The sequence below is a fragment of the Callithrix jacchus genome, chromosome 2 (genome assembly GCF_049354715.1).
Source record: "Callithrix jacchus isolate 240 chromosome 2, calJac240_pri, whole genome shotgun sequence".
Classification (NCBI taxonomy): Eukaryota; Metazoa; Chordata; class Mammalia; order Primates; family Cebidae; genus Callithrix; species Callithrix jacchus.
Window position 1 is genome coordinate 137,395,581 of NC_133503.1, and position 14,848 is coordinate 137,410,428.

At 37.6% G+C, this 14,848-nt stretch overlaps 1 protein-coding gene across 5 annotated transcripts in view; it reads right to left on the reverse strand.

The window, feature by feature from the left end:
• Window positions 1-14,848, reverse strand: part of ARHGEF28 (Rho guanine nucleotide exchange factor 28) — a 333,758-nt gene that overhangs the window by 268,054 nt on the left and 50,856 nt on the right. For all 5 annotated transcript variants that reach the window (XM_035291420.3, XM_035291419.3, XM_078365895.1 and 2 more), the window contains exon 2: window positions 4,755-4,798. In XM_035291420.3, coding sequence (XP_035147311.3) covers window positions 4,755-4,798 — 44 coding nt within the window. The remainder of the gene's footprint in view (window positions 1-4,754; window positions 4,799-14,848) is intronic.

Consider the following 14,848-nt stretch of genomic DNA (forward strand, 5'->3'; position numbering starts at 1 on the left):
CTTCGTTTCCTATCTCTTTCTACATGCAAACTAGGAAAAAGAAGACTAAGAGCAATAATCTAAAAAGAAAATAATCTACTTTCTCATAGCAACATGAAATTAAAACATAAAGTAATTAATTAATTAAAACAAAATTAAAATATCTTTATAATTTCCAGTACATAACTTTTAAGCTCCCAAGTGGTGTCGACTGAAGAGTTTTAAGCCAGAAAAATAAACACCTTAGGTTGGTTACATTGATTCTAATTTACATTTTTCCAGGCTTTTGCACTTTTCATTAGCTTCACCACAACTCTTTTTCTAGCTTAAAACACACCTCCTAATACTATTGTACCATTCAATCTAAAAATTAAGCCTAGCCTTCAAACCAGACTGCAGGCCTCTGGCATTTTTTTTCTCCTGGAAATAAACAGATTAGCCTTCCAGCGCAGCTCCTTCAGTTTCCTTCCAAGCACGAATGCAGGAAGTTGCTCAGAGACTCAGAATTGGATTTGCAATGCTCATATCCCTAAGTTCTGCAAATTGATATTATAAAGCTCTTGGCTGCCGGTCTCACCAATTCTTGCTTCTTTTCTGATCTTATTACAGTACAGGGTTTCTCTTTTTCTGCAACTGCAACTCAGGGGACTGCCATGGTTTCTTTTAAAAATTAGACTAAAGCTGGCCATGGTGGCACGTGCCTGTAGTCCCAGCTACTGGGCAGAAGGCTTGCTAGGGCCCAGGTGGTCGAGGGTGCAGTGAGCTAAGATCATGCCACTGCACTCCAGCCTGCAACAGTGAGGCCCTATCTCAAAATAAATTTTTAAAAATAATAAATATAATAAAAGTTTGACTGACTCTGTGGCTGAGTTCAGGAACATTCCTGTATCTCCAAGAAGAAGATAGTCTCCTTCCTAAAAATGAGCAAACAGAAATGAGCCAAAATCTTCTACAGAACAAGAGACAGAGCCAAAGACTCCACCTCCTTCTGAAACAGATTCCTGGAACATAGAGAAAAAAAATTAATTATTCCTTTGTGCTCATAATAAAAATTTATCTCTATAAAACTTTTGTAGGCATAACAAGGCCAAGATTTGACAATGCTACATAAAAACTAAAAGTGATAGAATCTAAAATTGTGCTGGCAAGCAAGAAAAAAAACAACTTGACACTACTAAAAACTTAAGTGGAAACAAAGATAAAAACATTCTTCCAGAATGCAACCCTCCTCCCTCCCCAAAAAGAAAATCCAATCTAATCCTTGGATATTAGTTGTTCTAGAAGGGGAAAACAATAGTGGAAGAAACAATCTTGAAAAGAAAAATCAAAAGTGTTCATCGATCCAAACAAAATGCTTGGATTTTTTTTTTCACTTGCAGCATCAACTGTATGAGTAGGGGTTCAGGAAACAGCTATACACACACAACTGAGGTATGAGAGACCAGGTGTTACAGGTGCCAGGACCCCTAGAACTCCTCATGGTCGTCCTCGCCGGCCAAAGACTCTGTGTCTACTTCATAATCCTTTTCCAGGGCAGCCAGGTCCTCATGCCTCTGACAGCTCCCTTTCCTCCATGCCCTTGCCCTCATACCAATGCATAAATGCCCGATTGGCATACTTCAGGTCAAACTTGTGGTCCAGGCAGACCCAGGCCTCGGTGATGGCTGTGGTGATGCTCAGCATGCAGACCTCCTGCTGAACCTTGGCCAGGGCACCCCTGGGCACCACTATAGGGGGCTGGTAGTTGATGCCAACCTATGACAGCAGGCTCCAGGTCCACAAAGACAGCCTGGGACACATGTCTGCCAGCCTGGGTCTCCCTGAAGGTGTTGAAGGAGTCATCACTGCTCCTCATAGATTTTTCTATAGGTATAAAGATATCTATCATCTTTAGGAAAAACAGTCTCTATAGTGACCTGACAGAGTCAAAGAAGCATTTTAGCCATAAAAATGTTATAAGAATTCCATCAAAACAACTGATAAGAAAAGGAATAAAAAAATCACCTATAAGACACATCTGAATGAGGTGCCCTTTTTTTGAGAGGTGGGTAGAAATTGGGAAATAATTTCAATCAACTTTTCTTCCTAATTATTGTTTCACTTATGTAATCTAATTGTCCTTGAGGTAACTCTTATTTATATATTTTTAAAAGTCTGTTGTAATGAGATTTTTCAAGGGCATTAGCATATAATTATGCATAATGTTATTTTATAATTTTAATACAGTCTCCCAATAGGTAATGGACTCTTTGCAATTTCCAGTGGAGAGGGTATGTTTATTATACAATTGACAGAGGTATTTTAATTTGTTTTTCCAAAAGAAATAGTCAAAATAACTAAGCAGGATTACTAGTAGTGCATATATAAAGTCATCAAGCCAATAAATCACGGTCAAATGAGAAAACACAGTATCATCTAAATAAATGTCAAAAGGACCCTTGATAAAATTCAACATAGATATACATAAAACTCTGGAAAAATCTGTATCAAAATGTCAACAGAGCTTAGCATTCATCATGGGATTAAACATGAGGTTTTAATGTTTTCTTTTTGCTGTGTCTCTTTCTAATATTTTACAATAAATATATTTAAATAAGAAAAACTATTAAGGCTTTATAAACCAAAATATAGTAAACTAAGAGAAACTAGAAGTGAATATTTATCAAACCTCTGAAGATAGAAGAGCAGAGAGCAGGTTCTTCCCCAAGATACAGAAACAAATTGTAGGACAGTTTTGTGTCTGCTCTGTCTGCATGGCATTACTCATTTGGTGGATGTTGGTTTAAGGCTTGTTTTCATTTTAATATATCTCTACTTATTTCTTGCTGGATGAGACCAAGTGGCTAGATTGGCTTACATCAGTTGCAATAATATTGACCAAAAATGTTAAATTAAATCAAAAAATGTTATATACTTTACTGTATATAGTAGGAGTCATTTATGTTAAATATATTTCATATATTTTATCTAAGATATCATTATTTACCATATACATTTAATATTCCACTAGAAAAGAAAAACTACCAATTAGGATGTAATGTTTAATTACCTAGATTTTTATATTTATCAAAAGACCTTTTCCAAATTAATCTATATACAGATTTTTATCATGTAACATGCTGTTATTTTCATGTCTTTCTGGTTACGTACTAACTTTGCCTTATAATGCTAGATCATAGTGATGTCATTTTGAAAGCAATTAACTTAGGCAGTACCAGCAAGATATATAAATAAACTAAAGTGACAACAATATGAACCCTGTGACCAAGGTCACACACATGTAAATAATGACATCTGTCAGGAAGCACAGCAAATGTAAGAGCATCTCAATTTTAGAGATGTTAAAATGAGAAAAAAATTTAAACCTTAAAATTATAAAATATATTTATATTTTAATATAACAACATTATCCATGGAGGGGAGATTATGACTTATTAACACTTTTCTGTACTTTTCATTTTACTTGAATCACCATTTTTGTAATAACTAGAAAAACTTGTTTTTGTTTTCATTTGGTTCATTTAAATCTCCTCTCTCCTTGGGCAATGTGTATTGTGTTTTTCCCCAAGACTGGTCACAATCTAGAAAGTCTATGTTCAAAATAGCTACATGAGGAGGTTGGTCAGCTACAGGGCTTCTATCCTGATTAGGCTTGTGGATTTGTTTGTCTGTTTTGAGGTGGGGGAGGAGGGTGGCATGAGTAAGGAATAGGAAGGCACACACAGAAAAAAGCAACAGGAAGATTTTGGAGTACTTTACAATTTAGCCTCAGACTAGTCTTTTTTTACCTTTAATTATGGCTGGGCCAAGCCCAACTGTCTACAGACACATTTTATGGCCTGCAAATCACAACCTAGAGAGAGTACTAGAGATCACTGGGCAGCCCAAGGGCAGCTTTTCTATTATTCTGGAATCAGTTTGGTCTATGACTCTGTCTTCCTCCAGAGAAGTATGTGTCGTGTGTGGAAGGGAGTGAGGGTGAGTGAGTAGGCACCGGGCTGTGTACTAAAGTGTGGGAAGCGGATTAATCTATTCTCATCAATTGAGGATTCTGATTAAATTTGCTCCCGTTCCTTGAAATTCTGCTCGAAACCCCAGTTCCCCCACACATCTACGCCCACCTGCCCAGGCCCCACACCGACACAGTTCCTTTCCAAGGAAGGAAGTTTTGCCTGAAATCAGAAGGAAGGAGGAGATATGAGGCCATCTGCCATTTTCTGTGTGAGGAAACTATCTGTTCACTCCCCTGTTACCCCCAGGAGTTGTTCTCAAAAATGGCATCCTCCTGGACCTAGACGACACATCTGACTATGAATCTCACTGGGCATTCCTATCCCCCAATACCCCCAACTCCCACTTCTGTTTATGTCCAGCATTTTTTGTTTGAAATCCTATTTCATACTTTTAGCTGACACAATTATCACAAAACCTTTCCTCAAAAAAGACACACACAGAAAATCTTGACTATTATCAGGATATTATCATAAAATAATATGTTCACATACCACTCACATGAGTGAACTGAGTGTTTCTGAATCCAGAAATTACATAGTTAAAAAAATACTGAGGGAAATATAAAATCCAGACTCGAAAACAGGAGCCAACCAGTTTTTAAAAGCTCCATGCAAATACTTGAACTAGACAGTAACACTCAGGGTGTTTTTTTTTTAAAGCCTTAACTCAATAGAAAGAAAAATATTTCTCCCACTTCAATCACATGGTTTGGAGTTAAGAAAGGGCCCCTTGGACCTGAAGCCCAGTGCTTAGCAACTTACGTAAAGAGGTGCTTCGCTGCAGCTCAACTCCATGGCTTTGGCATCTGCAATGAAAATAATAAACAAGAGCAGTTATTGCGGGAGGCCCCGTGAAACCGACCAGCAGAGCTCTCTGTGTCCTGCCCTGCAGTTATCAACATTGTGGAGGGAGGAGCAAGCTCATTCGATAGGAAAACTGCAGAGACAAAACATAAAAGAATAAAGGACTAAGATGTTATCTAAATAAAATATCCTCCCCTAGAACACAATATGATGGCCCCTCAAAAAATTACATGTAGAATTACCCTATGACTTAGCAATTCTACTTCCAGGCATATACCCAAAGAATTGAAAGCAGGGACTCAAAGAGATATTTTTATACCTATGTTCACAGCAGCATTATTCACAATAGCCAAAGATAGAAAAACCCAAATGTCCATTGACGGATGGATGGATAATCAAAATGTGGTATACACATGCAATGGAATATTATCCTGCCTTGAAAAGAAACAAAATTCTGGTACATGCAATAACATGAATGAGCCAATCACAAAAGGACAAATACTGTATGATTCTACTTATATGAGGTACCTAGATAGTCAAGAAAAAGAAAAACTCATAGAAAAAGAAAGTAGATGAGAGATTACCAGAAGCCAGGGGTTGGGGAGAATGGAGAGTTATTATTTAATGGCTATAGAGTTTCAGTTTAGGAAAATAAAGAAGTTCTGGAGATGGATGGTGGGGGTGATGCTTGCACAATGTGAATGTACTTAGTTCCACTGAGTTGTACCTGAAAAATGGCTCAAATGGTAAACCTTATATATATTATCAAAATAAAAAATCATAGTAATTATAGTATACATAGTGTCTATGAGGCAAAATAAAAATAATTTTAATTTGAAAAAAATATATATCCCACTACCTTAATTATTTTATATTATTTTCCACACATAAAGAAACTCTCTGACCCCAGACACTATCCCATAGACTACTCCTAAAACAAAAATATTTCAGAAAGCCAAGGAAGGTCAACATATGCATGTTGAAAGTTTCACCTGTGTTCATTGCTTGGCTCACAGGCAATTCCAAAGTCAGAGTCCACTTTTGGCCAGGTGAGGCAGAAGAGCACAGTGACAAGATAGTTCTATTGTCTCTCCTACACAGATGGCCAGAGAGTTCAGCTGCACAATCGCATGGATAGGATGCAGCCCACTGTCAAGCTAACCAACCTGTCAGGTATGTGCACCTGGATCTGCTTCTGGGTGTGCCCACCTCTTTAAAAATAGCACAGATGGATGGATAAACAAAATGTGGTGAATACATACAGTGGAATGTTATTCAGCCTTAAAAAGATACACAATTCCGACAAATGCTACAACTGGACAAGCCTTGACAACATTACCCTAAGTGAAATAAGCCAGACAGAAAGGACAAATACTATATGATGCCAGTTATATGAGGTACCTAAAGTAATTAAACATGAGTTTGACATAAGAAGCCGGAAAAAAAAAATGATTGATGGTTGCCAGGGGTGGGGCACAGAGGAGTTTACTCTTTATAGGATATGAACTTTCAGTTCTGCATAGATGACCGTGTTCTGGAGGTGGACGATGGTGATGGTTTCACGGCAAGGTGAATATGCTTAACACGACACTACTGGTCTGTGTTAAAAATGATTAGGATGGTAAATTTTATGTTGTCGATTTTGCCACGATTAAAAATTAACAAAAAAAAACAAATAGCACTTCGAAACTTGTTTTCTACTTAGGAAAAAATAACAACAGCATCACTCACTGAACACCAACTGCGGTCAGGTATTTCACAAAGATAATAAAGACATGCATTCCGGGTCCACCAGAAAGTGTTCCAACCCTGAAAGGGTTCCAAGCTGAGCAATAGACAATGAAAGACTGGGAGAAAGGGAGGAGCAGGCTGCATGAGAATTCTAAATGGGGCAGACAGGGAGACTCACTGGTCCCCACACCCTTGTCTCCCTCCTGCTGCACACTTGAGGCCTGGGTTCTACTCCTTAAGCCAAGCCTGGCTCTGCAACCTCCGCCTCCTGGGTTCAGGTGATTCTTCTGCCTTAGCCTCCTGAGTGTCTGGCATTACAGGCATGTGCCACCATGCCCAGCCTCAGCCCTGCTGCAGTACTTTAAGGATTTCTCTTAAGAATGGATTGTGGGGCTGGGCGTGGTGGCTCACACCTATAATCCCAGCACTTTGGGAGGCTGAGGCGGGTGAATCACCTGAGGTTAGGAGTTTAAGACCAGCCTGACCAAAGTGGTGAAACTCTATCTCTACTAAAATACAGGAATTAGCTGGGCATGGTGATGAGCACCTGTAATCACAGCTACTTCAGAGGCTGAGGCAGGAGAATCGCTTGAACCCGGGAGGAAGTGGTTGCAATGAGCCAAGATTGAGCCATTGCACACCAGCCTGCGCAATAAGAGTAAAACTCTGTCTCAAAGAAAGAAAAAAAAAAAAAAGAACTGTGACATTTCATACAGTAATCCCGAGAGGATACACTTGACAAGAAAGAGTATTTTCTGAAACATCCTATTTTTAGGTATTTTTTAATAAAACCATTTAAATTAAGTTTTACTAATACTTCATATACACACTGGTAATAGCACCCTCCTAGGTCCCCAGTCAGGTTTCATGAGACATCTTGAGAGATGACAGAGGGTACTACAAAGCAGAGGGTTTGACAGCATGGCCCTTCTCAGCCCTCACTTTTATTTAAAGTATCATGCCCTGTGGCACTTTATGTGGACCCACTTAAATTAGTTTATAGAGATTCTCCTGCTTAAACACATGGTTAAGACAATAGGTGTGCTAAGTTGTATTTTTTTTTTTTTTTTTTTTTTTTTTTTTTTTTTTTTGTAGAGCCAGGGTCTCACTACGTTGTTGAGGCTGGTCTCCAACCCCCGGCCTCAAGCGATCCTCCTGCCTTGGCCTACCACAGTGCTGAGATTACAGGAAATAATCATCAATTTTTTTTTTTTAAGACAGATTCACTCTGTTGTCCAGGCTAGAGTGCCATGGCATGATCTCGGCTCACTGCAACCTTTGCCTCCCAGGTTCAAATAATTCTTATACCTTAGCCTTGTGAATAGCTGGCACTACAGGCATGCACCAACTGCCCAGCTAATTTTTGTATTTTTTAGTAGAGACAAGGTTTCACCATGTTTGGCCAGGAGGATCTCCAACTCCTGACTTCAAGTGATCCTACTGCTTCAGCCTCCCAAAGTTCTGGGATTACAGGTGTGAGCCACCATGCCCAGCCTATAATCATCCATTTTTAATGAAACTAGCTTTGCAAACCAGAATCTGAGAAAGAAACTTCAAACTAAAGATAATACTAACAAGAATATGAAAAAACTGAGACTCCTATTCCGAATATAAATTCTTCACTAGTCACCCATAAATAAAAATAATGACCAACCCAAGCACATTAACAAGTTGATCCCTCCAAAATTCTAAATTATCAAGAAGGCATTTTAAAAATGAATTTATATCCACTAGCATATACTATGATCCTCCCCTTAAATGTCTGCTGCACTTTAAGATATTCCAGTCCTTCACAAAATTTCCTTAATTTGATGATAAAATTAGAAAAACCTTAGGTATTTTTGTACATAATCCCAGATCTTTGGGATTTCCACTTAATAGCCCCCCCAAAAAAAAGCATTACTATAGGGAATGTGGTGGCTAAAAAAATAGCTAAAATAAAACAGAGAAATAAAGCATTCCTTGGCCAGTCTTGGTGGCTCATGCCTGTAATCTCATCACTTTGGGAGGCCAAGGTGGGTGGATCGCTTGAGCCCAGGAGTTTGAGACCAGCCTGGGCAACATGGCGAAACTCTGTCACTAAAGAAAAAAAAAGATAAAATACATTCCTTATGCGTAAAACTATCAAATAGTGTTGAATATTTTAAGGAACAAGTTTATTAGAACAAATTCAATTATGCAAGAAGTTTGCTGTATACTTAGTAAAAAGTACAGATGTTTTTCACAACTCAACTTGTGGCATTTGCTAGATTTTATATGATAATAAAATATACTAAAAATTTTTTATGTTTTATTAGTATTTATAAGACATAGATAAGGTCTTTAGCGGTGATTTCTAAGATTTTGGTGCACCTATCGTCCGAGCAGTATACACTGTACCCAATTTGTAGTTTTTTATCCCTCACTCTTCTCCCATCCAAAACCCATCCTTTTAAGTGAGAACATGGAGACACATTCTGAAGAGTAAATTACTTTCTTTTTGTGATGGAGTCTCACTCTGTTGCCCAGGCTGGGTTGCAGTGGCTCAATCTCAGCTCACTGCAAGCTGCACCTCCTGGGTTCAAGCGATTCTCCTGCCTCAGCCTCCTGAGTAGCTGGGACTACAGGCACCTGCCACCACACCCAGCTAATTTTTATACTATTAGTAGAGATGGGGTTTCACCATGTTGGCCAGGCTGGTTTTGAACTCCTTACCTCAGGTGATCCACCTACCTCAGCCTCCCAAACTGCTGGGATTACAGGTATGAGCCAGGGCACCCATCCATGAATTCCTTTTTTAATAAAAAAAGTGTTCTATCAAAAACTGTTCAAGTATAAGCACTGGTAAGGCAGCTGCTCTTATAGGAAGTTTAAAAAACAGCACACACAATATGCATTCATTTTGTCATTCACAAGCAAGGTACTGCAATGAAGAACTTGAAGCCAAAAGCACAAAATGTTCTATGGAACATTATTCAATCAACATGGTTAATTTTGTGGAAATAAGAACTTCAGTGTAGTCAAATATTTGCAATTTATTTTTATGGAAGTAACCATAAAAATCTATACTATGTTGAGATGTGCTGGTTATATTGTGGCAAAGTACTTTAAAAAGTTGTCAAACTTAAACATGTGCTAGATGATTTTCTCTTACAAAAATAGAAGTGTTAACAATCTACTGGGTTTTCAAACAATTAGCCTGTTCCTTTGAGAAAAACAGGCTCTTTCTTTTTCTTTTTCTCTTATTGACCTGCCACTTCCAAAAAAAAGGTGATATTTTAATAAGTGAAAGAGAAAATGTATTTCAAAAGAAACAGAGATGGGATTTCACCATGTTGGCTAGGCTGCTCTTGAACTCCTGACCTCAGGTGATCTGCCCGCCTTGGCCTCCCAAAATGTTGGGATTATGGGGGTAAGCCATTGCGCCCAGCCACTAAGAACATTTTTAAAGAGTATCTGTCCATGTTTCCATTGATTTTGTTGCAAAAAATTATTTAAAGTTTGCTACCTACAAAAGCCCTCACATGGCATCCTGTAAATTTTTGGAGAAAGATATTTCTAACTTTTTTTTTTAATCTTCCAAAGGGAACATGTCATGGAGTTTGAGGTCAGCCTGGGCAACATAGCAAAACCCTATTTCTACAAAAATAATTTTGAAATTAGCCAGGCATGGTGGTGCATGCCTGTAGTCCTAGCTACTCAGGAGGCTGAGGCAGGAGGATCTCCCAAACCCAGGAGTTGTAGGCTGCAGTGAGGTATGATTGTGCCACTGCAACACTGCCCTACAGTCTGTGCAATAGAGGAAGACCCTGTCCCTAGTCAAAATATACACATACATTGTTACAGTACTATGATTTATAAATGATGATAAATAAAAACATTAAAAAGATACAGAAGAAAGGCTATCAGAGCTCAAAGACCAGCTTAATGAAATAAAACTAGAAGACAAGAATAGAGAAAAAAGGATAAAAAGGAATGAGCAAACTGTCCAAGAAATATGGGACTATGTGAAACGTAAATATGGGACTAATTTACGTTTGATAAGTGTACCTGAATATGATGAAGAGAATGAATCCAAGCTGGAAAATACTCTTCAGGATATTATTCAGGCAAACTTTCCCAACCTAGCAAAGCAGGACAATATTCAACTCCAGTAATACAGAGAACACCACAAAGATATTCCTCAAGAAGAGCAATCCCAAGCCACATAATCATTAGATTCACCAGGGTTGAAATGAAGGAGAAAATACTAAGGGCAGCTAGAGAGAAAGGTCGAGTTACCCACAAAGGGAAACCCATCAGACTCACAGCAGATCTCTCGGCAGAAACCTTACAAGCCAGAAGAAAGTGGGGGCCAATATTCAACATCCTTAAAGAAAAGAACTTTCAGCCCAGAATTTCATATCCAGACAAACTAAGCTTCACAACTGAAGGAAAAATAAAATCTTTTATGAACAAGCAAGTACTCAGAGATTTTATTACCACCAGGCCTGCTTTACAAGAGCTTCTGAAAGAAGCATTACACATAGAAAGGAACAACCAGTATTAGCCTTTCTAAAAATATACCAAAAAGTAAAGAGCATCAACATAAAGAAGAATTTACATCAACGAATGGACAAAACAGCCAGTTAACATCAAATGGCAGTCATCCTAAATTTAAATCGACGAAATCCCCCAATCAAATGATACAGCCAAAACCCAATGGTATGCTACATCCAGACCCATTTCACATGCAAGGATACACAAAGACTCAAAACAAAGGGATGGAGAAAGATTTACCAATCAAATGGAGAGCAAAAATAAATACATAAATAAAAAGCAAGAGTTGCAATTCTCGCCTCTGATAAAATAGATTTTAAAGTAACAAAGATATAGTGGTAAAAGGATCAGTGTAACAAGAAGAGCTAAGGATCCTAACACCCAGATACATAAGACCTATAAAGAGACTTACTCTCCCTAGACTCTCACGCAATAATAGTGGGAGACTTCAACATCAATATTAGATAGATCAACAAGACAGAAAATTAATAAGGATATTCAGGACTTAAACTCAGATCCGGAATAGAGCTCTCCACTTTAAATTAATAAAATATACATTTTTGTCAGTACCACATTGCACCTACTCATAGGTTTAAATGAAATATTGATCGGCCATTATTAAGTACAATTATTGGCAGAAAAGAGGTTTTCAATACGCATTTTTAGAATAAAGCAACATTCCCGTTCTCTCTCCCTCTTTTTCTTCCTTTCTTCCTCTCCTTCACTCCTTTTTTTCTTTCTTTTTCTCTCCTTAAAAAAAGAAAAGAAAGAAATAGAAACCAAATGTCTTCATCGTGAGAAGAGCTAGCATTTTGAAATCTACCTCAGAAATAAAAAAAAAAAAAGCAAGTAAAAATGCAACAGGATGGTCTTCTCCAAGTTTCCCATCATCCCTTCCCTGCAATACTTTCATCTTTAATGACCTTTTCTGTTTTTCTAGCCACAAAGGATCAGAAAATGAAGGATTCCGGAGTAGTTCTCATTCTCATAGACAGGACTTAAAGTCTGGCAAATAACATTTGTCAAGCAATGTCTTCTCGTACATCCCCATCTCAAAGTTTAATATACTCTGATGTGTGTACCCAAGGTCTTAAGAGTATCAGAGATGGTTAAATAAAAATCCAGAGAAGAGGAAAAAAAAAAAATTAAAAGGATACATGCTAACCCCCCCACCTGCTGCCACTTTTTTTTAACTTGATAAAGGCACATTTTGAAGATCTGCCCCTAAAAACCGAGCCTTTTTCCTTAGGTGTCAGGCTGTAAGTAATTTTCCCAGTAGTTTTCCTTCAGGCTTCAGAGGATTAAGCATGGCCTGTGGCATGTGGCAAGCTGATTGGATCCCATGCAGTTGTGTATTTACACAGTGAGAAGGCAGGCTACAGTGGACTACAGTGCAAAATCCAGCATCACACAGCTTCACAAAGGACCCAGATGCCAATGCTTTGCACTTTTCCATCATGAAGAAACCAGCTGTATCAAAGGCCTCCCTCAAATTTGGATTATACTATGATCTCAGCAAAAGGTGAAATGTCAATGGCTAGACAATGTTATTTACATTTCAATTTCTATCCAATAACTTGTATTTCATTGTTTATTACTCTATCATTTGCCATTTTTCAGTACGGAGATTCAAAAACCATTTGAATAGCAATTAATTTCATTTTTCAGAGCAACTACTTTTCACACCTTGAAAAAGAGATGAAGTCCCCACAGTTCTCAATCTCAGTCCTAATCCTTCTAAGAGCCCTATAGAATTTCCCAGATTAATTGTAGAAAAAGTCTGGAGCAAATATATACTCAATAAAACCATGAAACTTCAAACTGAAATATATTTTACAGTTTTACATTCTCATTTGGATTTTCCCCAAATTAATTTCACTTTCACAGTAGAGCACTGAGTTCTGTGCTCACTTGCCGAGCCACGTGGCTGACCCATGCTATGCCTCCTTTCACACCAAGTTTGATAATAAAACAAGTTTGTATTTGTTAGGCAAGTTACAACCGCTTAAGTCCTTGATATGGTGTCGCTTTTCACTATATAAATGCCACCTTCTATATTTCATTTTATCTTCGAAAGTTTGAGTTCTCCATCTGCAATTTCCAAATTTTTCATACTTAACTACTTAAAAATTGTACCACATTTTTCAAAAATGTTTCTTGGGACATAAAAAACCAAAGTATTTCCAAACTTCTGCTGGCAGACACCAGAGAATGATGTGGGGCCTTAGTACACAGCCAGATTTTTAAGTTTTTTCCCCAAAGCGGGGAAACTCTTATAAAAAGAACATCAAGATACAATATTTTAGACTCACAAAACATACATAATATTCAAATATCTTTTATTTCTTGTTGACACTAAAGAAAAGTATTAGACCATTTTAAACAGGCTAAAAATGTTTTTAATAAAAGAGGAAAGTAAATATAACATTTAACTTACACACAAAAATATCAGTTCTTGACTTTATGAAATTCTGAATTTCTCATGTTTTTGCATCTAAGTAAAATATTCTAAGACAGAATGAGTATAAAACCTATGACCTTAATTTTGTCTTTGAATATGCCAATAAACATTGGTTTGTATGTCTTTTACAAAACTAATTAACAGGTAATGCTCAGGTACTTTGCTCAATATTCTATAAATATCATCTCAGATGATCCTCACAGTAGCCTTGAAAGGAATAGATAGGAAGACCTCATTACTTGAATATTCCCTTCCAAGACCCTGCTATTACAAGATTATAGGAAGAAGCCAATGCTATCTACACATAAAAATACTCAAAAAATGAGCTGAACACTTATATGCTTATATTATAAAATTAAGCCCACACAAGCAACTCCCTCTCTGTTCATTCTCTATTTCCCTTCCTCCACTCCACTCAGTGCTGGTATCTATTCTCTAACCATCCTGTATTTAAAGAGGACAGATTTTGTGTATATTGTTTGTTTGCATTGGTCTTGGTGTGGTCGCTGAATGGCCTAAATAAAAGTCAAATCAACTTACAATGAATCTAGAATATTTTTAAAAGCATGACATTTTTCATAAAGAATAGTATCATGAGAACTGCTGAAATTATATATGAAGCTATTGTTCAATGAGAATGTGGCAGAGATCCATTAACAACTTAAAAAGAAAATCATAAGACAAAGGTTTCAAAGATAACGGTGTACATGTTCAAAGAATAAAAGGACCTCCCCCTACCATGAGAAAATGGAAGAAATTTGGGGGTATTTCTAATACAAATTACCCTCATAATCATGCTTTGAAAATCAAATGTGAGGCCAGGCATGGTGGCTCGCACCTGTAATCCTAACACTTTGAAAGGCCGAGGTGAGTGGATCACCTGAGGTCAGAAGTTTAAGACCAGCCTGGCCAGCATGGTGAAACCTCGTCTCTACTAAAAATGCTAAAATTAGCCAGGCATGGTGGTACCTGTAATCCCAGCTACTTGGGAGGCAGGATAATCGCTTGAACCTGTGAGAAGGAGATTGCAGTGAGCCAAGATCACACCATTGCACTCCAGTCTGGGCAACAAGAGCAAAACTCCATAAAAAAAAAAAAAAGAAAGAAAATCAAATGTGACAGTGTAGATTGTAATGGGGTACAGTCAATCAATTTGATCAGAAAATTTCACACCCCCTTCTTAATTAATCATATACACATACAAACACACACACGGTTCACTTTCTGTTTATTCTTAGAATTACCAAAAAATTGAAAAATATAATTTGCATAAGACCACATAGATAGAAAATGGTAGAGCTGTTATTTAAATGCAGCCTGCTCCAGAGCGTGTACAGCTAAC